The 24,001-nt window shown below is 43.4% G+C and overlaps 1 protein-coding gene across 4 annotated transcripts in view; it reads right to left on the minus strand.

Annotated features, from left to right (window-relative positions):
* Positions 1–24,001, minus strand: part of MTUS1 (microtubule associated scaffold protein 1) — a 129,515-nt gene that overhangs the window by 21,211 nt on the left and 84,303 nt on the right. For 2 of the 4 annotated variants that reach the window (XM_053660030.1, XM_037128798.2), the window contains 2 exons: positions 9,928–10,142; positions 2,355–2,421 (listed from right to left, as the gene is read on the minus strand). In XM_053660030.1, coding sequence (XP_053516005.1) covers positions 2,355–2,421; positions 9,928–10,142 — 282 coding nt within the window. Of the gene's footprint in view, positions 1–2,354; positions 2,422–3,437; positions 3,602–9,927; positions 10,143–22,075; positions 22,494–24,001 lie in introns of those variants that run through there. The other 2 variants (XM_037128799.2, XM_037128800.2) reach the window with 2 other exon arrangements.

Raw genomic sequence — 24,001 nt, forward strand, 5'->3', positions numbered from 1 at the left:
TGTGGATGGACAAAAACCAGGCTATGGTTCCACACCCCAGGAACTTCACTGTGTCAGGTTGGGATTGATCATGTCTCACCTCCACTGGAATGTGAAAAGGAGGAACAGCCTGTCGTCTATAAACATGTTGTCTAATTGATATTCCTTTCTGCAGTAGTTTATCAACTCACAAAAGAGCAAATGTGGTTAATCCCTGCACAGCTGTACACTGCATACATCCTAACACCCACTACATATCTGACTGCAGGTAACTCTTGGTGCCAGATGCTTTACAAGGTGTCACCTCAAGTAACCTCATGACCACCCTTGAGGCAGACAGTGAGGACAGCCCTTTGCAAGGAGTGCAACGTGACTGGCCCCAGGTCTCCTAGCCACCAAAAATTTGAACTTGGAGCATGTGACAACAGCCTAGCCACTTTGCCCTTCTACCCCCAACTTTAAAACTGAGTTTTAACCTTTGCCATGTGAACCTTTTTCTCAGTCTGTGCTACCAACAGTCAACCTGGCAGCTCCGAGAGCGTTCTTCCTGGACCGTTCCATCCGAAGAACTATTTAAAGGCTTCTATTCTGTCCCCTCACAGAATCAAAACCCTCCCCAAGATGCTTTCCGTGGTTACTTGAGCAATTCCACCTGATTCAGTAGCAGCGATGGCATTCTCTGAGGTCGCCTTGGGTGACCAAGAGATAGGGACGGGCCAACCCCGGCATCCTGACTCCCTGATAAGGACACCAGAGCTCACCCTCCTTATCGGGGTCGGAAAGCTGAGAGTGGACACCTACCGTGATGGCTGTTTCCTGTCCGGCTCTGTGGCTGCCTGCAGGTGTTGAGTACCTGGGTCCCAATTGAAATCACTGAATTGTGCAAGCCACCCCAAGGTAAAAAGAGGGTGCCCCATTCAAGCGGAGTGAATGGGGGCAGTGTTCCCCTGGCGTGTCTGCCTCATCTGGGGGAGAAGCTGAAACCTGAGCCAGCAGGAGGCCCAGCTCCGCCTCTCCTGGGCTATAATGAACTCTGAGCACGGCCAAACAGGCCCTTGCCTGATCTCCCAACTCTCCATCCATCAAATTACTCCAGGTACAGAAAAAAGCGAAATAAGTTGGTCATTTGGATAATCAAAAGGGCAGAAGTCTCGTTAAGGAACATGGCAGAGGCTTTAAAAGTCTCGGAGAGAGGCTTCTTGGCAGTGCTTTTCTTGCATTGTTTCCCTAGAACTCTCAAGTCATTGGAAAAGTGACTTTTCCATACAGAGTCCTTCATTTCCATAGCCCAGAAGGAGGTCAGGAGAAGAGGAGCCCCTGGCAAGCTGGGTGCTAAGAATCTGGGGGGTCTGCCGGGAGTTTGGCGTTGCCCCGCATTGAGAGGTGGGAAGAGAAGAAATACAGAGAGAAGTCTTGACCTCACATGTACAGCTATTTGGTCTTTGTCCTGGGGAAGAAAGAGTGTTTGCGTGTGGCACACGATGCTGACAACGCTTAAACTCTGGTGTCACCCCAGGAAAGATGAGCAGTGTCTCCTAGGACCAGAGGGACACAATTTTCACCTCTGGCTGTAGGCTTTGTGTTATTGATCCACGTACCTGCATGCAGTGTATGCGGATATGCAGAAAACTGCAAACGGCAAGGAGCTCAGGCTTTCAATGAACTACTCCAGACTTAGCTAAAGCAAAACACACACACACACAGCACACAGGGCACCCCCAAGGCAGCCAGTTCACTCCCACACGGAGCTGAGGCAGGGGAGGCAGTACTGTCTCGGCCGCACGAACCCCGAGGACTCTTCCAGGAGAGACAGGAACTCCGGCAGAGGCCAGGGGGGAGCAGCGGCGCTGGGTGGGTGGCGCATGCTCCGGAGGCCCATGGCTGCCTGCGCGACCAGGTCCTGAGTCACCATCCACCCCATTTAAGTAGTAAGATTAGAGCAGGGACGGATGCAGCCTCCTTCTAGCCAGACTCACTGCTCACAGCCCACCCCAAGGAAGTGCCACGTGATCCCTGTTTGCAGAGAGGGAATTTTCTCACCACTCTCCAGTATGAAAAGTGGCTCAGAAAAAAAAAATGATGGGATCAATTACCAGGAGCCAAACGCAATTACAAAAATCATTCTGTCCCTCTCTTCAGGAAGAGAAGTGTTCTGGTCATCAGCAGCTCTGCTAGACCTAGTCAGATCATTGCCAGGAATTCTGTGAACTTTACCTCAGGCTGCCAAGATTCAAAAGAAACGTCGATAGTAAGTGTTTGCACAGACACCCCAGAGGGGAGAGTGTGCCCCTCCAGCCACCCAGCAGACGGGCAAAGAGAACTGCCCCATCTGCCCCTCGCCCGTAACACTTAGGGGGGGAAAAAAAAACTCTTACCCAGCTCTCCCCGGAGGTTAACAAGTTCTTGAGATAGGGCTTTGTGTTGTTTCAGCGCTTCCTCCCGCTGCGGAAAACAAACATCAAGTTACTAATGTTTTCAAGAGGGTCCCTTTCAGCGAGGCACACATTTGTTATCTCCAGAAAACCGAGACTCAGAACAGAGCAACCGAGATAGGGATCATTTAGGCGAACAGTTTGTGTTGTTTGAAAACACAGATGTCCCTTAGTTGTTAAGGAAATTTGTGCTTCAGAAATCTGTATTTTCCCAGGTCTGTGTCAAACTTTCATGTAAGGCCCTGGAAAATATTTACTCGGAGACATGCTTCACTGCTGATCTGTAGAACCTTTCAGCTAATGCATACTGTACTGAAGACGTAATTCAGTCTCCCCGTCCAAGGGCACCACAGGCATAATCAGTCTAAGATAAATATTTAATGTTCTAAACATATGCACTTATGTGCACTTTGTCCTATAGTTGCACATTTTAAAAGAAAGGTGTGTTACAATTCTGTACTTCTACAAGGAAGACACAAAGTTTGTGATAAAGCTATGGCAAAAAAAATCCTTCAAAGACAGAACTAAATTGATTTTACTCAGATACACATGATTTTCTAAAGATTATAATATTTTGCATTGGCTAGAATTCTAAGTAGATGCTAGAGAAATGAATCAAAGAAAACCAGGAGGCTTTCTGTACTAACAAAGCAATTATCAATCTTGCAAAAAAAAGAAAACAATTTCCCAGCGACCAACCACTCACAGCAATCGCGCACACACACACACAATATACACACATCACACAACTGCAGCAATGAGATGCCGTTTCCTGTCCGGCAGAGTCCCTAGCCCAGGGTGTAAGGAAGAAAAAGGCAGAAGTCACAGCTCTCTGGAGATGCCCCCTCCGATCAGCCCAGCCGGAGCTCCTGCCGCCCCTTGGCCACAGTGGTGCAGAGGTCATGATTCCCGACCAGTGCCGCAAAAGTCCCCTGTCATTTAAAGCATTTCCCAGTAATTCCAGACTCCCTCCGCCTTAGTCCCTGACATTCTTCCAGAAAAGCACTAGAAACAAACACTAATTACCCTTGTCGCTGCACATGGAGAATAGAGGCACATTTTGCTGCTGGAGCAGCCCATTTTCCAGCTTCTGTCTCCAACTGTCCCCTCCCCCCGCACTAGCCAAGAAGTACACAGGTGGCCACGCCACCCACCGGTCTGTCTACACTGACAGCTCTACCAGGAGGAGTGCCATTGGTCCCCGGTTAGCCTTACTTCACGTCCTGCAGGTTAGCGTCTGCCTCAGCCGGCTCGCCCTGCACAGAAGCTGATGCTGCAGCTTGTGCCTTTGGCACAGGCAGCCTGCGATCACTTAAAGCCACAGCCCTTCTTTTATGAAAAACGAGAGCCAGGCATTAGCCTGATCGATCGCCACTTACTTAAATACCAGCAGCTACGGTGGAAAGAAAAACTGACCTTCTCCGCGTGGATAATGGACTTATTTTTAGATGTGTGAGCCTTTTTTATTCCCCTCTCTAATTGAGGTCATTAGATTATCACACTCACTAATAGAAGAGGGAGATGTGGTGTCTGGCACCTGCACAGTGAATGAGCTTGTGAACTAGGTGTATGTCGATGCAAGTGTGTGTTGTGACTCCGGATTTGAAATGACATCACAAAATGGTGTCTCCCACAGAATTTAATCTGGATGTTTAGAACATGGTCCACTGGTATTTTAAGAAAAAGTGTGAGATTCTGATTCGAGAGTCGAAGATTAGATGTATTTGATAACTTCTATTTTTTACTTTGTAATAGTATCTCACTGAAGAGCAAAGGAAGTTGATGATATGCTTGTACGGTCATATGGACGTTTCACAGTCACTGGAATTTAAGAAACTTTCTCTGTGAGACATGTCTATTGTAATGGCATTCTAAATGCCTGATTTTTAAAATGCAGAAGTGAGTGTTCCCAAAATCAGAGATCAGTTAGTGTGCGTTTCAAAAATAAAGAAGTAATAGATTTTCCAAGGCAGAAATTAAAGTTGGAGAGAAACCAACCTGGATAAAATTAGAAGTTGAAAAATACATATATTATATGTACTTCTCTTCAACTCAAATTTAAGCCCTAGTTCTGTTTGCTTAGTAATCTAGTTCAGGTGAGCACCAGCAAGTTTTGTTACTCAAGCTACAAGAAAACCAGAAGACGGCTTTATCAGGTACAGACAATCCAGCAACACACACGGTGAACGGCTTACAAGGCACTGGTGCCAATGGTAACCAAATTGCTAATAGGAAGAAAAGCTGGCAAGAAGTTCTATCGCTTTTCCATAAAAAAATCAGTTGGTATATAGTTTCCAGAAGTCATTTCGTGAAAACTTTTACATCTTGTCACAGATACATACCAGGTGACCTTTTTGCTTATTAAAGGGATTTGGGGACAAGGGATTTTGGTACCATGGGGATGTTTCTCCCAACTCTAGCACCCTCAACCCTCCTGCCTTCAGTGCCTGGAAGCCATGGACATCTTCCAGTCTCTGTCAATCTGGGAGCGGGGACGGGAAAACCGTGAGGTCACCGCTGCCTCGGCTTTGTCCAAATGGGCGTGCCGAAGTCAGTCAGGCTTCCTTCCTGACGTGCCCTGAATTGCTCTTTCCTATTAGGACTCCTCCACCCAGGTCCTGATCCTTGTCCGCTCGTTCCTGGGCCATCAAACGCACCCCTCCGCACGGCCTTGCAGAGGGCTGCCAGGCCACCCCATGGTCCTTGTGCATGTGAACACACGCATTCGGAGAGAGTCTTCCGCTGAATGCACAAAAAAGTACACAGCACCCTGAGTCCATGAGCCTCAATCGTGCAACTGCTGTTGAGACTCCTGACCCCTCTTCTGTCCAAGTCATGCCCGCCACGCACGTCCCACCTGCACACTCTGGGATGCCCAGTTCTCTTCACCCGACCCACCGTGTAAACCTTCGGGGAATGCTGAGCGTCAGTCACAGAGACCATCCCCCTTCCCCAGATGCCTCCACAGGCCATGTGTCACCCTGAGTTGGCTGCAAAAGTATTACCCATTCCCAACTCACCAAGCACTATTCCAGATGCTGGGAAAAACAGGAGAGACATTTAAGACGCAGTCCCTGCCTTCGAGAAGCTTGGGACCTAGGTAGAACCAGAATGTCCAGGCCCAGTTCTCTCACCATGTCTCAGAGAAGATGAGCTCATCTGAGGGGAAGCAGGAGCATCCTGGAAACACCAAGGGCTTTCGATACAATTCTATGAGATATGCTGACCGCAGTGCCTAACAGGTACGTACTGTTGGTTTCGGCCCAACTCTCCCTGGTAGCTCGCCCTTTAAGATTCTTACCCTTTACTGACGGGTGATAAAATGTGTTTTGTCACTTAGATAATACACTTTTTTTAGTCCAGAGAACAAGTTTATTTAATTCTCTTTGTGACATGTAATTCTCAGTGTAACATGCAGAATGTCACACACTGTGAAAAAAAGAGGGAGGTGGGACTCCAGACAGAAAAACGCTTTTATAGTCATACATTAAATACAGGAAGTGCTCCCAGGAAAAACAATGAATTCACCATAATTTAATTAGGACTCCCTGGGACAGGAGCACTTAGTCCCTGGCCTCCGTCCCACCAGCCGGGGTTTGCTGGCTGTTGAGAGCGAGCAGCACAGGGGGTGGCGGGAAGGAGCCACGTGGGGCGGCTGGGGCGTGGGCGCCATCTGACCTCCTCCCCAGGCCCACGCGACAAACTGCGCCCACTTCTGTCTGTGTTCTGAGACTACTTTCCTTAGAGCAGACTGCTAGCGTCATCCCAAATTCACCTTTGCGCAGGTGCTCCTTCAGGAGAGATTCCTCTCACAAATATGAGAATTGGAGGGTCTCTGGATAGCCAGTCAGAGGTTGGGGGGTGGCCTGGAACCTGTTCAGGCCTACCTAGGATCTCACCTGTAGACCCTTTTATAGAGACACCGGGGTTACCACCAACACTGTCCTGCCCTGTGGTAGCCTGTGTGGAAGGCTGTACAACCACGCAAAGATGAAGCAAGAATTAGAGCTGAAACCACACTGGGTTCTTTGAGAAACAGAAAGCGTGGTATGAGTTTCCAGGTTCCTGAGACATTTACGAGAACTTCTAGTATGTAATGAATTTTGTTTGCCACTAAAGTGGTTATGAAATAGATTTGCAACAAAAGGATAAGTTGATGTTCCAGTATTCCTTACAGTCAACCATATTTACCCATAGTATATAGTTCCAAAACCATTTAGACAAAGTTAGCAATAACAAGATATATATGTATATACAGATCAATCTGCACTCACAAAATCTGTATCAATCCATCACTTCTGCAATAGAGGGTTAAGAGAAAATCATGTTGAGGAAATTGCTTAACTTTTGCCCTGGTTATGTCTTTCCTTTCCAACTGTTTTATAACAGTGCCCTGTACACATTAGGTAATGAGCAAATATTGGCTGACTGATTATAAAAAGCTAGCAAAGAACACGCACATAAAGACTTTATATGTTCAACTCGCATCTGGGGGCCCATCCTCTCTACTCATTCACTGAGTGTCTTTCATGTATAAGGCACAGCCACAGCCGCTGACCAGTTTCCCAAGAAAGAACTAAACCCAGATCCTGCTCTCAGTGAGCTTCCCATCTTAAAAAGCAGAAACAAGCACTAACTGCTTACCTACAATACAAGGTAGAGAGCGGCAGAAATCTAAGTGCATCTGGAATCCAGACAGCAGACAGAACATAGAACTAGAAGGACCCAGAAAGTCTAATGCAAGGGGGAGTTTTGAGCTGAACTTCTAGAAATTCAGAGGGGTCCCATTACGTGGGCCTTGGGACCTAAACTAGGAATAAGATGAAATGCACGTACAGTAAAAGTATCCCTAAAGCTCATTGAGAATTAGCTGTGCTGTGACTGACAAAGCATCTCTCAGTTCGTCCCACCCTGGAAAGTTTCTCCCTTAGTGTGGGGACTATTCCGCCAACTGAGCACCTGATAAGGTGTCTGTGGCTTGTGTCTAGGGCCAGGTCCTACGGGAAGAGAGTGTCTTTAAACACTAGGATCACGCAGTGTGCAAGGCTGGTGCCCACGAGGTGTTTAGGGACTGAGAACACAGCTGGGGGAAGCGGTGACTCCGGTCTCTCACCTCGCACCCACGCCTGGGCCTCTGCTCCCTGCGGGGCTCGGGAGGCAGGACTGCCGCTCTATCTCATTGGCACTTTTACCCTTGGCTGTCCCTCCATCCGATGAATCTGCCAAACTGAATGCAACTTAAATGCAGGTGGTGAGGGGAGGCTACCATGACAAAGACCCAAACATGTACGTGTTGGTGGGAAAGTCCAGTAACGGTATCTGAACAAAGGACGGGAACTTCATAGGGGATTTTGAGTTCATAGTGTCCGAGACCTGGGTTCAGGTCCCCATTCTCCTCTGACTAGCTGTCTGATGATAGCCACGTTTCATAATGGCTCTACGTCTCAATTTTCTTATTTGTAAATTCCAATGTATGATCGTGGAGAAGATTTCATGAGTAAGAGTGTCTGCTACTTAGTGAATACTCGATACACGTTAAATGCTCCTTGCTTCTCCTCTCCTTCCCTGACTATATAGCTGGAACATCGGGCAGTGAGGGCAAGGTTAAAAAGGGCAGTCGGTGCCACACTAGAGTCTCATATTCCCAGTTATATACCAGTGATTCAAAAGTATCATTATGTGAGCCATGCATATAACTTTAATTTCCTAGTAGACACAGTTTGTAGAAAATTTACAAGACTAATGTTAATAAGGCATTTTATTTAACCTAGCATATCCAGAATAGTATCATTTCAACTTATAGTCTATAGAAACTTATTAACAAGATAGTTTATATTCTTTTTTATGAAAAATTCTAAGTCTTCAAAATCTGTGTGCCTTTTATATTCACTGCAGACCTCGATTCAGCCTGGCTGCACTGAGAGCTCAGGAGGCTCAGAGGGCCAGTGGCTGCCTCAGGGGACAGATCGGCTGTGGACAACGAAGAACCGGGGAAGGTCTAGTCTACAGAGTGGAATGCTCTGGAGAGAGGAACCTGTGAGCAGTGCCTGGGGTGGATTCGAGGGAAGCCTGCAGACCGGGTAAGAAGGCGTCCTTAGAACCTAGGGGACAGTTATGTGGCCCCTGAACAAGGCTGGCGTAGGTAGGAAAAGAAAAGCAGGGATGCACAAGAGAGACCCTGTGGGCTGGGAAGTCACAGAACCTGGATTTAACGTAGATGATAAAGGACATCAAAGAGTTGGACACGGGGTTATGAGGCCAGAGGTGGCTTATAACTAAAAAGACAAAACGAATATCTGGTTGTTCCCTCAACTAGATATTATGTGGTTTCACTTGGTTATATAAACAAATTCTAGAATTCCTTCCTTGCATATTAAGGAAAAACAAAAATACCATTTACTACTATATAGTTTAAAAACTAGGTAAATATCTCCCTCTCAAAAAATATATTTGGACAGAGCTGTAGAATGTTCATCAAATATTCATCCGCACTGCCTACCAGCTTGGTAGCCCGTCAAAGGCACAAACCAAGCCTCATTCACCTCTGTCTTCCCTGCCCCCACAAAGACAACCACACCACAGAGGCCTCTGCAGGAAATAAATACAGGGTTCGTGGGACGGAACTAAACTACAGAACAAGCAAATGGACCTGTTTTCTTCTTGGGATGTCACGCATACCTATCTTTAAAACTGGGATTTAAAAATATCTAAAGGGCCCTGGCTGGTGTAGCTCAGTGGACTGAGCGTGGGCTGTGAACCAAGGGTCGCTGGTTTGATTCCCGGTCAGGACACATGCCTGGGTTGTGAGCCAGGTCCCCAGTGGGGGCCACGTGAGAGGCAACCACACATTGATGTTTCTCTAACTTTCTTTCTCCTTCTCTTCCCCTCTCTCTAAAAATAAATAAGTAAAATCTTTAAAAAAATATCTAAAGAACTCGTTATACTCACACCACGGTGTTTCCCCTTAGATTGTAGTATTTGTTGCTATGCCAGGAGCACATGTTCATAGAAACTTCATTTTCTCACTGAATTGTAACTAGTTCCTGAATTGACATCCCTGTAGCATATGGGCTGGGGGGGGAGTGGCGGGGGCGGGTAGTAAGTAAGCAGAGGAAATCTGCTCTGCATTTGTTGTACCACAAACTATTTTAGGAATGGATAGAAATTCTTCAGCGTTCCCAAACCAATACTGGGAGTTAGCATGAAAGTGTTCTTTGACCTATAAATATTATTACAATCCACCTCACTTTTCAAAGAGTTAAACTAAGTGTGATCAGGAAAGCCACATAGAGTTAGACAAAAATGAAGTGAAAAATGTTACTGTTAGTATAGGCTAACAGTAACTAGAGAGTCACTCAGGTATCGAGGGAGTTAGCAAAAGCATAACCGGATGAATTATATGATGTTACCAATCATCAGCGTAAAGATATTCACGAAACTAACCTGGAGCGCCGCCCCCACCTGTCTCAGGCCCCCACCTCAGTGAAGAAGACCACTTGGGGGCACATGACCTCACCTCTGACAGTAGGTGCTGAATCAAGACTGCCAAGGCTTCAAACCTGGTGTTACCGCAGGACACAAGCTGCTTCAGGTGCAGGATGAACCTGCTCTGGCTTTCACATTTTGTTTTGCATTGGGCCAACTCAAGTGCTTTCTCCGAGGACAGCACATCGGGAGACGTCTGCGTCTGGATGCATAGACTTCTGGGAGTCTTTTGTCTGCCGTTTTCAACTGCAAAGAGAATTTAATAATAGGTGGTCAATGGTATGATTTTGATTTTATAATAATCACCATATGCATTCAAATACAACTAGAGAAGCCGCAGAAATGCATTTAAGTTATGTTTGCATAAGGAAAGCATATGAATGAGAACTGGAAGTAATCAGATATCTGGGAGTCTGGAATATCTGTGTCAGAAACACAGACAATGGCTTTTGTTCTGACCTTAAAAGATTTCTACAGGGCAGAGAATTCTCTCCACAAAACAAGTAAGTTTACACATCCAGAAATAGGAAAACGGCACACAAAATAACACTAGTTTCATAGCTTCTAATTTTCTAGGTAAATTGGAACAGAAACCGGATTGTCACAATTCCTCTAACTCTGTATTCTGGTCACATATGCTGAAAGAAAACCACAAATTATTGGACTTTAAATGCCTTTCCCTCTTCCCACATGTTTTACCAACTCCCCATCCTTTCCCTGCTGACCACCTGGTCATTACAAAGATTTATGCTGCAGACAAGACATTCCCTAAATCTAATAAGTCATTGTGTACATAAAATCTACTCACATGCTGTCCCTCATCTTTAAGTTCATTGTCAAGAGAGTCCTGCACTCTTGACCACACTTCTGTTTCCTACTGAACACAAGCTTCATTGGTTTTTTTCCCTTGCAAGTAGTAATAATGACTTAAATATTTTTTAAAAGCACATGCTAATGCTCAGAGCCATCTGAGGCGCTGTGCCAAGTTAATTAGTCACTTGAATTGCTCTGTTTTAAATGAGAAACTGTTCCATTTCAGAGCCATTCCAAATGTCTCAAGTCCCTTTAAGTATCAAACAGAATTGGGAAAACAGGAAACAAGCTGCTTAGCTTCTTGAAATAAGCAGGCCACATAATCAAAACAAATCTCCATCTGAAAAATAAAAAGCTATGCGAAATTAAAGGAGAACCCCACCTTTCCTTGTGGGACTTTTCTATGACAGCCCATTCTGTGGCAACAAACAGACCTAGGACAGTCTTATCAACAGTACTCACTTTCTCCAGTTTTTGAGGGGAAGGGAAACCACAGTGATTTCTTGAAGGAAAGTAAACAAAGAAGCCTCAGTTTTCATGTTCCAAGAACCAATGGCAAAATATGCTCACTATGCTTTTTAAGTTAAAAACAGAAAAACGGGCTTTCATTTTCTGTGCTTGCTTTCCATGGTTAACTCATATTGGTATTAATGCTTGAAAATCCTCAGTTCTAAAAAGATTAAAATATCTACTGTGTTTTAAAATTACTTGAAAAGAGGGGGAACACGTTTATCTGTTATTCTTTATTAGCAATCGTTAATAGTTGTCAATAATTGCCAATTGCCCAGCAGATGGAGATAGTAACTAACAGTCATAATACTAAAATCCTGAAGGAAGAACAATTTTATCGAGTCACTGAGTTAATGAAAAGTAATCTAAATATTTTACAATATGTCAACACATCTGAGCTTAGTAGTCCTTTACTTTCTCATTTTCCCAAAATGTTTTTAGAAATTATTTTTTCCCTCTACATATAGCAATAACAACATACAGTGTTTTACTGTTTATAGAGTGTCTCACTGTCCTCCCTCTTGATCCTCCCAGTCACTTTTGACAGGAAAGGGGCCATTCAAAGATGTGAAGGGCCTGGCCCAGGTGTGGACCGCATCTACGGGACAGATTCAAAGTCAGAATCCAGGCCTCTGAAGCCAAGTCTCCACTGTGCCCATGCATTTTGGAAAGTGGAGATCGGGTGGAAAGGCAATAGAGTTTGTAACTAAAATAGATAAGTATGCAATAGTCTGGATATAATGCTACTTTGATAAATTCAAGCCCATTAACTGAGAACTCTTCAATAAACCTACATGTAAACATCTATGTTTTACATATTTTATACAAACAGAAGAGCAATAAACATTTTTAACTGTTTGACCATCTAGAATTTACTGCAATATATGTAAATATAAGTTCATTCTTCTGATTGATGATCATTGCTATATGTCCTACCAATACTTATTGAGATATTCATTAGTTTATTGATACATTGCTTTGAGTTCATTTCTTGAATCCTGAACAATGCTTGATTTTTTTTCTAGAATTTATACTCTAATCCATTTTATCATCTAACACACTATCACAGTTTTAAAACTGTTAGGTTACAATTATTTACAAACTTTGGGCAGTAAACCTTTCTTATAAACATTTTGGGAGAAAACATTCTGTAATATTCTTATCTCCTTAGTCGCTCAGATGAATTTTAAGATTCAGCAGTAAGGTGTAATAAGTTATTTCATAAGAACATATAATACATTGAATGAAATGTAAATGAACATCTTAGCCATTGTTTTCCACACTCAGGTTCAGAATACAGGCACTATCTTTATAGCACCACACTTTATGTTTTCCTTGAAATTATGTCTTACACCAAAGTTAGGCCATAGTTAAGGATTTACATTTGGCTCCTTGGTGAACTAGTATTTCTTCACTCTATTATCAATATTTAAAAAAATTTAGCTTACAACTCCACTGAAAGTATTGCTAGTAATAGTATCTGGCTTAATTCCTGGTTTCTCAGTGGATATGAAGTATATTTTAAAATCACTTATTTACATCATGGTATGAATCTGTCAATATCTTTCCTACGTGTTTAAAAATTGAGTTGGGTTTGCAGACTCCTTATTAGGCCACCAAATCCATTATGATTTTTCACTGATTGTAATTCAATGGTTGTTGTTGAAGGCTTTTCTGATGCTACAGTGGCTTCAAATTCCTGAGAGCAGCTGATTTTTTCGGACACATCAGTGTGACGATGTAAGCTGTTCCCCAGTTTGTTGTTGAGGGTTCAGGCAGCTTATGTCCTCATGGGAGACTGGCACCTGTGTGCTTCCTTTATTATATATACCTTAGTCGCTTTAGCTTTGGGTAACACAATGGCATTTGTGCCTGTAAAAATCCAATTTCCACATTTTGAAACTGTTAAATTTGTCAGGGCATGTATATTCTTTGAACATTTAGATCATTTTCTAGGGCCCCAAACTGCATTAAGAATATTACTAGAATAAGAATTTCTAGAGTGATTAAGATCACTCTAGAATGATCTTGAGTCACTTTTTCTAAGGTACACTCTGGAAAACATCAACTGTCCAAGTGTGACTGCGTTTCAATCACACAAGTGTCCTGGCCCCCAGTGGCTTTTCCATTCGTGCTTTGTTTGGCGGCTGGTTCAACTGCAGATGCAGTTCAGGGTCAGGGTGTCAACCCCAGTCATCCAGAGAAACAGGGGAGGAAAAGCGACTGCTTCAGGGAAACCCAAGCTGCCCACATACCAGCCTCTCTTACTTGCAGACTTTCTGCGAGGCCTGAGGATTGGAATTTCAGGAGAGGAGGAAGCCCACTTCCCAGCGTCAGCCTCTAGGTGTCCAGCCTTGGAAACCAAGACATCTGGTCTAGAACACAAACGCCGCTCTGCCTTGGGAAGTGATACAAATCATTGGCTCTGTACGTCGTGATGCGGTTTTAAACGCTACCCAAGAATCTCACCCAAACATTTAAAACCATTCTGGTCATGTCTCTCTGCCTCATTTCATGGACTCAAATTGATGTTTGAAAACATAAAAGCTTTGGGAGAAGCCTTCTCTAACACACCCTACCACAAACTATTGAACTCATGGCCGGGAAGCCAGAATTTATCCTAGTATTAATACTACATGGGAGTAATGACATCTGTAGAGGCATCTGTTTTCATTGCACACTTGTTCACAAAGAAAAGATCAAAGAAACAACCTGAATGTCCATGACCGCAGGACTGGTTAAATAGGCTACAGCGCACTCATATACTGGATCAGACCTGTAATGTAGCACTAAGAAGTTCTCTGTAGTAAATAAACACACACACACACACACGTGGATAATATGCCCCATTGTATAAAAATGGGAATATAAGGCCATATTTTTTATATTTTTTAAGCAGGGTGTAAATATTGCCCATTCACAATGAAAAAGTAATACTATTTTTAAAGGTTGTTAAAATGAATTCGAGCATTTAAAAATCTTTAAACACTTAGCCGTGGAGAAAACATAGTTAATCCATGTTTCTTCCTTGGGGAACCTAGACAGGAATGTAAACAACATGGATTTTGTTGCATGTGAAAACACAGACTAGACTTACACTTAAGGAGAAAAGAAAACATTGACGTTACTCTTCTCAGAGTACACATCTTCCAACTTTAATAAAAGAGCCAATAAGCTAACAGACTGTGCTCTGCCTAGAGCTGGACAAGCAAGTTGTGACCTCAGGCTTCCACTCCATATACTGTGCTCCCTATGGACAAAACTGTCACGTGGTGGCAGATGACCCAATGTGAGCAGACTTCCCACCCTCCTCCTCCCTGGATCAACTGAGGTCAGGGGTGATGCAAAACTCTCCAGCGACGCGCAAAGCCCCCCGTGCCCAAAGACAGGGTATTCTGCAACACTAAAACACAGCAGTTTCCCTTAAACCCCACGGGACTCGTTATTTATAGGACATGAGCATAACATGAACCAAACTTTGCCCTTACATTCATTAACATAGTACCGCTTGAATAACGCAGCTGTATTTAAAAGCATAAAATGCTGTGTTTATTACACCCCGTAACAGGATATATTCTGATTTCAAAGAATCGATTTAATCAGAAATCTTTAAATTAAATGGTAACTTCTACATAGGTTCAGATGTCACTCAACAAGATAATTACCACCCTCATGTCTAGACTCGACCTCCCCAGGATTCATTCATTCTAAAGGAATTGAAAAATCTGAAAAACAAAAGTGTTAAATCAAAGACATGTGCTTATGTGGAAAACAGTTGGATAACAGTTTTCTCTCTTTGTTCTTTCTACTCAGAAAAGACAATTTTTTGAAATTTATAAGTAACCCGATGAACTTATTTAGCATCTTAACATAGTAGACAATGAAAAATGGACCAATTTTTCAGGCTGAAGCTACTTGGGCATATAGATCTCCATCTCAAGGCTCAACATCATTTTTGAGAGACATGGACTAACTGTCATCACATTCTAGCTGCTGAGGACACATCCATCCTAAGGCCAAACAAGCCATTTACTGAACTCTCCAGGATTTCTCAACATTAAAATCGAGTTGGAGACAAGACCTACCAGGACAGTGCCTTGGCTTGCATGAAACCCAGGACCAAACATGGCATGTAGTAACGATGTTGCCTAACTTTTTGACTACTCACTGACCTACTCATTTACTCATCAAGTGCCCTGGCGTCCTGGGGGATGGGGGAGGCACGTAGAAGAGGTTGGTGGTGTATAAGGATGCAAGAAGACACCACGGTTCTCTGCTGCTTTCCCTAGTGTTAATCTCTTCCTGTTCCATCCACGTGTCTGAATGTAGGTGAGACATTAGGTGGTCTCTGCTTTTCTATACTGGATACTGCATTGAAAACTGATGTTGTGGGTTAATAAAACATAGGTGATGAACTACGGGGCTGGTGAGGGTTCTCTAAATTTCTGCCTCTACCCTAAACAGATAATAGATTCCCTTCTTTCTTCCTTAATCCCTCAAAGCCTTTATAGAATTACCTATCTTTACACAAGTTCTTTCAGTCAGTGGTTCCTCAGCCTTGGATGATGGGTGTTTACCCTGGGATAGTCCACAAAAACACAGCATTGAAATGCAAACTTCAATGGGGAAATCTGTGTTCTAATAAGAGGCAGCATTCAATTAGGAAGTGATCACCCAAGTGACTACTGTTCATCCAGTAAGCATCCTCTGGAAGACTTCCTTAAAAACTGGCCCTTGCTTTGAAGGAACTTCCCTGTAGCAGAGATAGAAATATGCCATCAACAATGGCAACAGGACTTGATGATGAGATAACAAAATGATGTACACAGTGTGGGAGACTTCAAACAGGGAAACGCCCGGGCCTGGGGTTGTCCAGAAAGGATTCTACAGCCACAGATGCACGTGTGCACACTGGCCAGACAGAGAAGCTGAAAAGGCTTGAGAAGGCAAAAGCACAGAAAGGTACAGAGACGGGCCAGCAAAGTCGGCTCTCCGGAAGTCATAGCAAGATGAACTGTCTGGAAGCTTCCATGGGGGCGAGACTGTGTGTGCCAATGAAGGTTTTCCTTGTCGGAGGCACAGAACAATGCTGAGCAGGAGCCTGGAGGCGCTGGGGGAGGAGGTCTGCAGGGGTAAGGCCAGGAGGGCAGCCCAGCCAGAGAAACTCGCGGGTCAGGGGCGGTAAGAGCAGGCAGAATGTGTTTATGAGGCAGAACAGGAGGATTAGTGACCAACTGGAGCAAGGGAACCTGGGGTGAGTCACGAGCTCCCAGGAAGTCGCACTGAGACAGAGAAGAACAGCACGTGAGAAGGTGAGGGCAGAGAGAGGGGAAGGTGTGGGACGTGGCGAGGAAGGCATTATGACACGGTCTCACGCTGCTCTGTCCTCCGAAGGGCGTCTGTTCCAGTGCGTCTGATCGCACTTTCCATATTTAATCATCTGCCATGTCAGCTCTTTATTTCTTGTTGCCCTGAATACTGTCCCTAACACACGCTATGAACATACACTTTCTAGCTGTATCTATGGACAGTGAACCCACAGTAACCTGTATAATTCCACCAAGAAATTAAAAAATATATATGCACATCATCAATTATTAGTTTGAATTTGTATAAACCTTAACAGTGCAGGAATAGGGTAACCACCACAAATACACTAGTAATAAACACTGACCTTTTGTTAGCACATCTTAAGTATATAAAAGCCGTATCTAAAGTTGAGAACATTCTTTCTCAATGTATTATTTTATAACTGAAAATTCATTGAAGAGATCAACATCAAACATCACTCTCTACATCCAAACAACCAAATGACTTGAAAGCATTTAACTGACAATTACCAGATAGGTAATCATTACCCAGAAAGCTTTCATATCATAAAAGAGAAAAAACATCAAGGTATATTGTGAGATTCAACCTGCTAAATGATGCAGTCCCCTTATTTATAAGCAGCTCATATCAACTATGAATAAGTCCCTAATCCCTCTCATACCTGTGTGCACTACAGAGACTGGAGAAGTCAAACACTCAATGTCCCAGACTCCCTTGTGGGTAGAGACAGCCATGTGACAGAGGTTTAGCCAATGAGATGTGAGCTTTAGTGGCTTGGCACCGCCCCTTTCCTACTTCTCTTTCTTTCCTGCCTGGAGCAGCCATTGTGAGATCATGAGGCAACAGTCATGAGGAAGGTGCAGAGAGAACAGCCGAGATGGTGGTCCTGCTGCCCCTGAGCCACTGAACAACATTGGTGCTGCCTTTTCAGCAAGACAAACAGGCTCCTTCCCAGTCATCTTGACAAACTGCAGCTAAAAGCAGTTCTACTGGACAGTCTCAAAAATGAATACCAAACACAAGAATATAATTTGATGACTCTCATTCTAATTAAATCTAGTTATGCTCTGCCTCACTCTTACAATCTCTGAATATCTAGTCAAAATGGTTCTCTTCAGTACAGCTTTAAGAAAGTGAAAATATTTTGTTCCGTTAATAATAGTTCTCCTGCCCTTCTTCAATGGACAGGGTCTGTCAGAAGTTAGCACCTGCTTGAGTGTGGTTGCTAGGGTAATAATATGGGTGTAAGAATCAATAGTTTTAACTTGAACATTTTCCCTAAAGTGTCATATGGTGTTTTGAGTGTGATATTGTTATGTTACAGAACTACATGCTTACGATGTTGTAATAAATCAGGGGCATTATTTGTGCCTGACCCTGTATATGTATATACATCCCTCCAATTGCTCTAATAATTGCTTTTAATGTCACTCACTCAGCAAAAAGAACTCTTAGCTTTTGGTGTAATTATCTTCACTTGAACCAAAGAGAGCATCATTCATTCCTGAAGATTCTGAAAAGTGGCACTTTGCAGAACAATTCATATAGTTATCTCCAGTTTCATAGAAAAATTGAACTCCAGTAAAACTGGTCACAAAAGATACTTCTACCCAGAAGGTTCTTTTCCACTTCATTAACTCATTCTAAAACAGGAAGGAATTTGTTGAGGCAAAAGCCCGAAGGAGACTGAGTCTAACACTTGGGCAAGTCAGAGCCACCGCTCCTGGACCTGACGGAAGATGGCAGCATTTCCCTGACACCAAGATGGTCGGCCATGCCTCACACCCTGCCATGCTGACAACCAGAACTCTGACAAATCCGCTCTCTTTCTCTTCTCGCCCCTGTTTACAGACAAGGTTACATCTTGGATCCAACAGCACACTCTGTCAACAGGCGCCATGCAGTAATAACGAACTAACACTCCCAGTGCCCAGGGCCCGGTGGAAGGGCTCAGGGAAAGCGCCTGTTCTGCCTGGGCCCCTAGAGCCACCATCCTCACCCCCAGCACCTGTCTCCTCCCCACAATCGAGGCCCAGATGCACTAAAACTCCTTTTTCTCCTTGAAGGAGCCACCTGCGCCCTCTTCTCCAGGCTTCCACATGCTTTTTTCTCTGCCTGGAATATTTTTTGGTTCTTGGCTGATTCCACACATACCCTGAGGTCCCAGTTTAAATGGCACTTGCTCTGGGTGACCTGGATGAAGTTGGCTTCACCTGCTAGAAGCTGCCCAGGTATCTCATCCACACTCTGTCGTGATTACTCCATGTTCTAAGCCTGCCTCCCTCCGTTAAATTGTGAGCTGCCTACAGACATAAGCCACATGTGACTTAGTCCTGGCTACATTTTCAGCATCTAGCATCGTACCTGACACCTGGTACATGTCTAAGAAATATTTATTTACAGAATGAGTGAATGAATCCTGCAATGCAAAAGACAGTTTAGAAGCAGGGGAAAGGCTGGCGCTGAAGACCAAAAAGATATATCTTTCAAACAGCCTAAAGTATTAGGTTAGGTGATATGAAACTGTCAATATTCGACCTTTTTTTTTTTAACTCGTAAAAAGCGTAAATTCAAATGCTTCAGCCTAATAGTAAAGCCTGAACTAGAGAAATGGCAGAGGGTGAAAACAAACATATTTCATAGCACAGAGTCTTAGATCCTCGCAACCAATTAGCTCTGGATAAATGAGGAAGAACAGTGATTCAAAGGTGATGGAGACCCGATGATGGGATAAAGGGCCATGAAGAGAAGTCAGTGAACCAGGAGTATTAACTAAGTGTGAGAGAGAAGAAAAGAACTAGTTTGAGATCGTATGAGTTTTCAGGCATAAGACACCCTGGGGTTTTTTAACCAAAAACCAGAGGATTCACAGCATCCCAGGTTACAGGGGCTGCAGAAATCAGCTCATCAGACTCCTGTTTGTTAAGCATTGTCTGGTTAGCTGATCAAGGTCACTCACTTAGTTACTAGCAGAACCAAGGCTACAACCCTGACTCTTGGGAATTCAGGTCAAGACCATGGCCACTATGAAACCAACACAACTTCCTTTCGTAAGAATACAAACACAAGCTAGAGCTTGCAGCCACATGGGTAGGAGTAAAGGCAATGGGCTCATTGTCCATACTGTTGGAAGATGTCTCAGACCTTAAAGTTATGTAATAGGCATAAGCTCACAAAAGATTCTTACTGGGGGTGAGTAGAATTATATACTTAACATAATTTTAAAATACTCTCCATGCACAAAACTCTTCTTTCATGACTGCTGTTCACCGGACCTTACAGAATTATAGCAAAATTTGCCCCAGGTGGTATGGCTCAGTGCAGTGAGTGCTGGCCTGCGAACCAAATGGTCACCAGTTTGACTCCCAGTCTAAGGCACATGCTTGGGTTGCAGGCCAGGTCCCCAGTAGGGGGCGTGTGAGATGAAACCACATATTGATGTTCCTGTCCCTCTCTTTCTTCCTCCCCCTCTCTAAAAATAAAGAAAGAAAATCTTCATAAAAAAAAAAGAATTATAGCAAAATCCATAGCCAGGAAAACCTCTAAGCCAGAAATTTTAAACGGAGGTCCCAGGTTTTAGTCCCATCTCTGCCACGGACCCTGCATCCTTGGACACACTAGTTCACTTCTCTGGGCCGCAGACATCTCGGTATAAAATAGGATACACCACATCCCCCGTAAGTGCACGCTGGCTCTAAAAATCATGGCTGCACTCAAGTGAATGTCTCAAAATATTTTTATATAAACTCAGAAAATACAATGCAGCTAAAATATCCCTATCAGTCAAACTCTGGTACTAAAAGACTTGTCTCTTCCACTGAAGCTGCCCTGGAAAGCTACCTGCTTCACAGAAACACTACAGCCTAAAATGTTCACTAATAGAAGACAGGTCAGACAGACCATGGCTCGCCCGACAGTGGGATGTTGCATGGCCATTAAAAAGAATGAGTCAGATAAATACGTGTGAGCGTGAAAATCTGAGCTATAGTCACTCTCGAAAACAAGCGACAAAGGAGTATATATAACATGGTTCCACTTCTGTATCACGAAAAAGGATATAAAGGATTGACATGATCAGATATAAAGGCTTCCACATGACCAGACAACTACCAGGAAGCTACAACTCACCCACGAGAGTGGCTGTCTCTTGTGGGGGCAGGGGCTTGGGGGACTGGGGCTCACTTGGAATTGTACAACCTTCTGTCCTGTTTGATATTCCTTTGAACTTGGAGATTGGATTACCCTCCTCCCCAAGTTAATATGAAAAGCTTTTGGCACTATTTTAGATCATACACATTATTACCAATACAGGCACCCTTCTGTTTTTTTATTTTTTTATTTTTTCACCCTGTTGTTTCCTAAGGTTGAAAAAACAGCAGTGACATTTAGTCTGGGAGAAACAGAGCCACCGTTTACCTCCTGAATTACCTCACTTACCTGTGGCCGTCAGTGCAGACAGACCTCAGGGGAAAGGCTGGCTGACTCCAGGGACAGGTCAAGGGGAGTTATGAAACATGAGGAAGAGGCACTGGGAAAAATGAGAATCATCCCACGGAAGAGGAAGATTCCTCTGGGAAACCACTAACAGTCAGCCGAAAAAGAATCTCTAGGGACAGGGATGAAAAACAAGACACATGAGGGCTGACATGCATATGAAACAAGAAAAATACCTTCCATGTCCATGCCCGAGCAATCCTGTTACAGTCAACACTAACTAGCCAAAATCAAACAGAACAGCACCTCAGTTTTTAGAGCATAAAATCAACTTAATTTACCAGAGTCTCAATGATCAACCAGAACAAGAGACAGCCATGTGAGGAGACAGACTCCCCTCAAAGCGACACGCAGGTTTACATTCGCCTAAAATACACACTGCATTGATTTCTATCTTGAGCACAGAAAATAAAAAGCAGAGACAAGCGGAAACATCAGAGGCGGTCTTTTATAACTGCAAGCATTTTCACTAGGAGGCTCGGAAAACTTGATTTGTGGTTCACTTACTGCCTCTCCACAACTACCCCGGGTGTCTTATTTCAGAAATGTTTAGAATATGGACATTTTCTTAGTCTTTTAAACTAACATCACCATCTCAGTGAGAAATTACATAAGGAAAAACTATAGGGAAGCCGTCTCATTTCATCTTGTCCTTTAAGGGAAAGAAAAATATTCTTCTTAATGTACCTGCGTCCTACTTCCAAAATCCTGTGAAGTAAAATGTAATTTAACAGGTGTTGATGTTCACAGATTTGGTTGGCATCAGAGACAAAAGCTAGAGAGAGCCAAGGCAACAATTCTGCTCTCCATAAACAAACCAACACACATCTGCTTGCAAACAGTAGAAGTACCATATACTCATGTGTCGAAACAACACAAACTGCTTATTTTCTTTTTAACAATTAAACCCACGTCTGTCATAGAGAGAGCTCTTTCCCCACTTATCTACTTAGCAAATTCCTGAGAACATCTGCAAGTTAACCAAGACGTGCCCCCGGGCAACATTAAACAGAGACCCACAGCGGACAAACCTGTATGGAAGATAACAGTGCTTTTCCTGAACCCTGAAGGAAGTCGGAGGTTTCGAAGCAATCCTTTGGCAGTCAGACGCACATGAATGGTAGATAAGGAGAATTTGGGAGACAACAACATGTCTTCAGAGCAGGTGGGAGGATTTCACGGAAGAAACAGCTTCCATGGAGTATCACATGCTGTCTTTAAACTCAGCACTCGGCCAGGCCAAGAAATACGGCAGGAGAAAACATGCCTGCACAGCGAATGTCATCCCCATACACACACACAAAGGAAAAAAAAAAACCCAAGTGTTTCTGGCTTCCCTTCTCCCTCCCAGATGTTGCCAAAACAGTGCTCTTCCTCGGAATAAAATCTCCTCTCGGCAGATCCAGCAGTGCACAGCCTGCGAGTTACATCACGCTGTACATGCTAATGGGCTTGTTATGGTTCTCATCAGAGATGGGAAGAGGGGAGGAGGAAGTGGGTGGTCCTAGGGGCTTTATATAACAACCAGTAATGTCACAGGTCCCGTAGCGACTTGGAAGATTGTTAAGGAAAATCAACTACTTACCAGTGCCTCGTATTTATTTAGAATTTAGAAAAAAATTACAATTTCATTAAAGGAATCTGCCCTCTGGTCTTTAAATTTTTTTAATGACGTTCACACTGATAAATCTGGGAATTCTTCAGATCATTTACATGGAAATCTACCCATAAATCTGATTACCCTGGATAAATTTTTTAAAAATGGCTTCCAGCAATAAATGTTCCCAATTATGATTTCTAACAAAATGTTTGCTCTAGTAATGACAGATCAATAAAAAGGTTAAAGTTCAGCTTTCACACCGATGTCCTGAGGATCCTACTAATACCCAACAATGAAAGGTTAACGCAACTTCTGTAGCAGGTATAATATAAGAGTTTCAGAGGAATACAAATTAGTCAATCTGGTAGGCAGCATCCTGAGAATTATACTTAGTGCTTGACAACGCATTTGCAGAAAATCAGGGGGCCTCTCACAATAATGAACTGAGACTAGAAATGCTGGGGGGATAGTTATGTGTGATTTTTACTGGGACCTATTACATGTTTATTGGAGCAGAGTGGTTTATGAAAGTACATTAAAATGTGATGGCCAAAGACAAAGGAAGTTGAAAGATGAAAGTATAGACGGAAGAGAAAATTTCACTGGCCATATGCTTTCTCAAAAGTAAAGCAAACGGATTGCAAAACAGTATTAAATTTGGAACATCCCAAACTCCTAAAATTTGTTTTAATTTAAGAAAGTACATGAAAACAATGTATGCTTGTTCCCAAAATTTCCTTAAAAAAATAAGATTCAGTAACAGAAATCAAGGTAGAAATTGTTAACTATAAATAATCCCACTAGCTGCTATTAAATGTGCAGGAAGCACTTGCTATTCTAGAAATTCTAGAGAGCACTTTGGGTGTGACAGGGGAGTTGATCAATAGGCAATGGGGAGTTGATCAAAGTTGATCAATAGAAAAGGAAATTCAGAATAGTTCCTTCTCCCTCTTCACCCCCCACCCCCAACCCTTTCCAGGGGCTATCAGCAGCGGAGACAAACCCAGACAACTCAGTCAGGGCTGAGCTGCAGGGAAGCTACACCTTGCTCATACCCAGTCATGGGTCTTGTAAATGTGTTGTACCCATGGCAACGAAAACACAAATAGCCATGGAATTCAAGTCCAAAAAAGCTACATTTAGGTGTGGCCTTTACATTTTATTGTTCATTATGACTAAAAACAACAACCTTTTTACCAGATTCTGCATATTAATACAGGGTGGCGCAAATGAGGTTTACAATTGTGAGTATGCAAAACACAGTTTATTCTTGTGTTATATGCATTACTTATTATATTATTTCCTATACAAACTGTAAACCTATTCCCACCCCACGCTATAACCACCTGTTCTCCAA

The sequence above is a fragment of the Artibeus jamaicensis genome, unplaced genomic scaffold, assembly GCF_021234435.1.
Source record: "Artibeus jamaicensis isolate MK-2021 breed Jamaican fruit bat unplaced genomic scaffold, CSHL_Jam_final scaffold_833, whole genome shotgun sequence".
Lineage (NCBI taxonomy): Eukaryota > Metazoa > Chordata > Mammalia > Chiroptera > Phyllostomidae > Artibeus > Artibeus jamaicensis.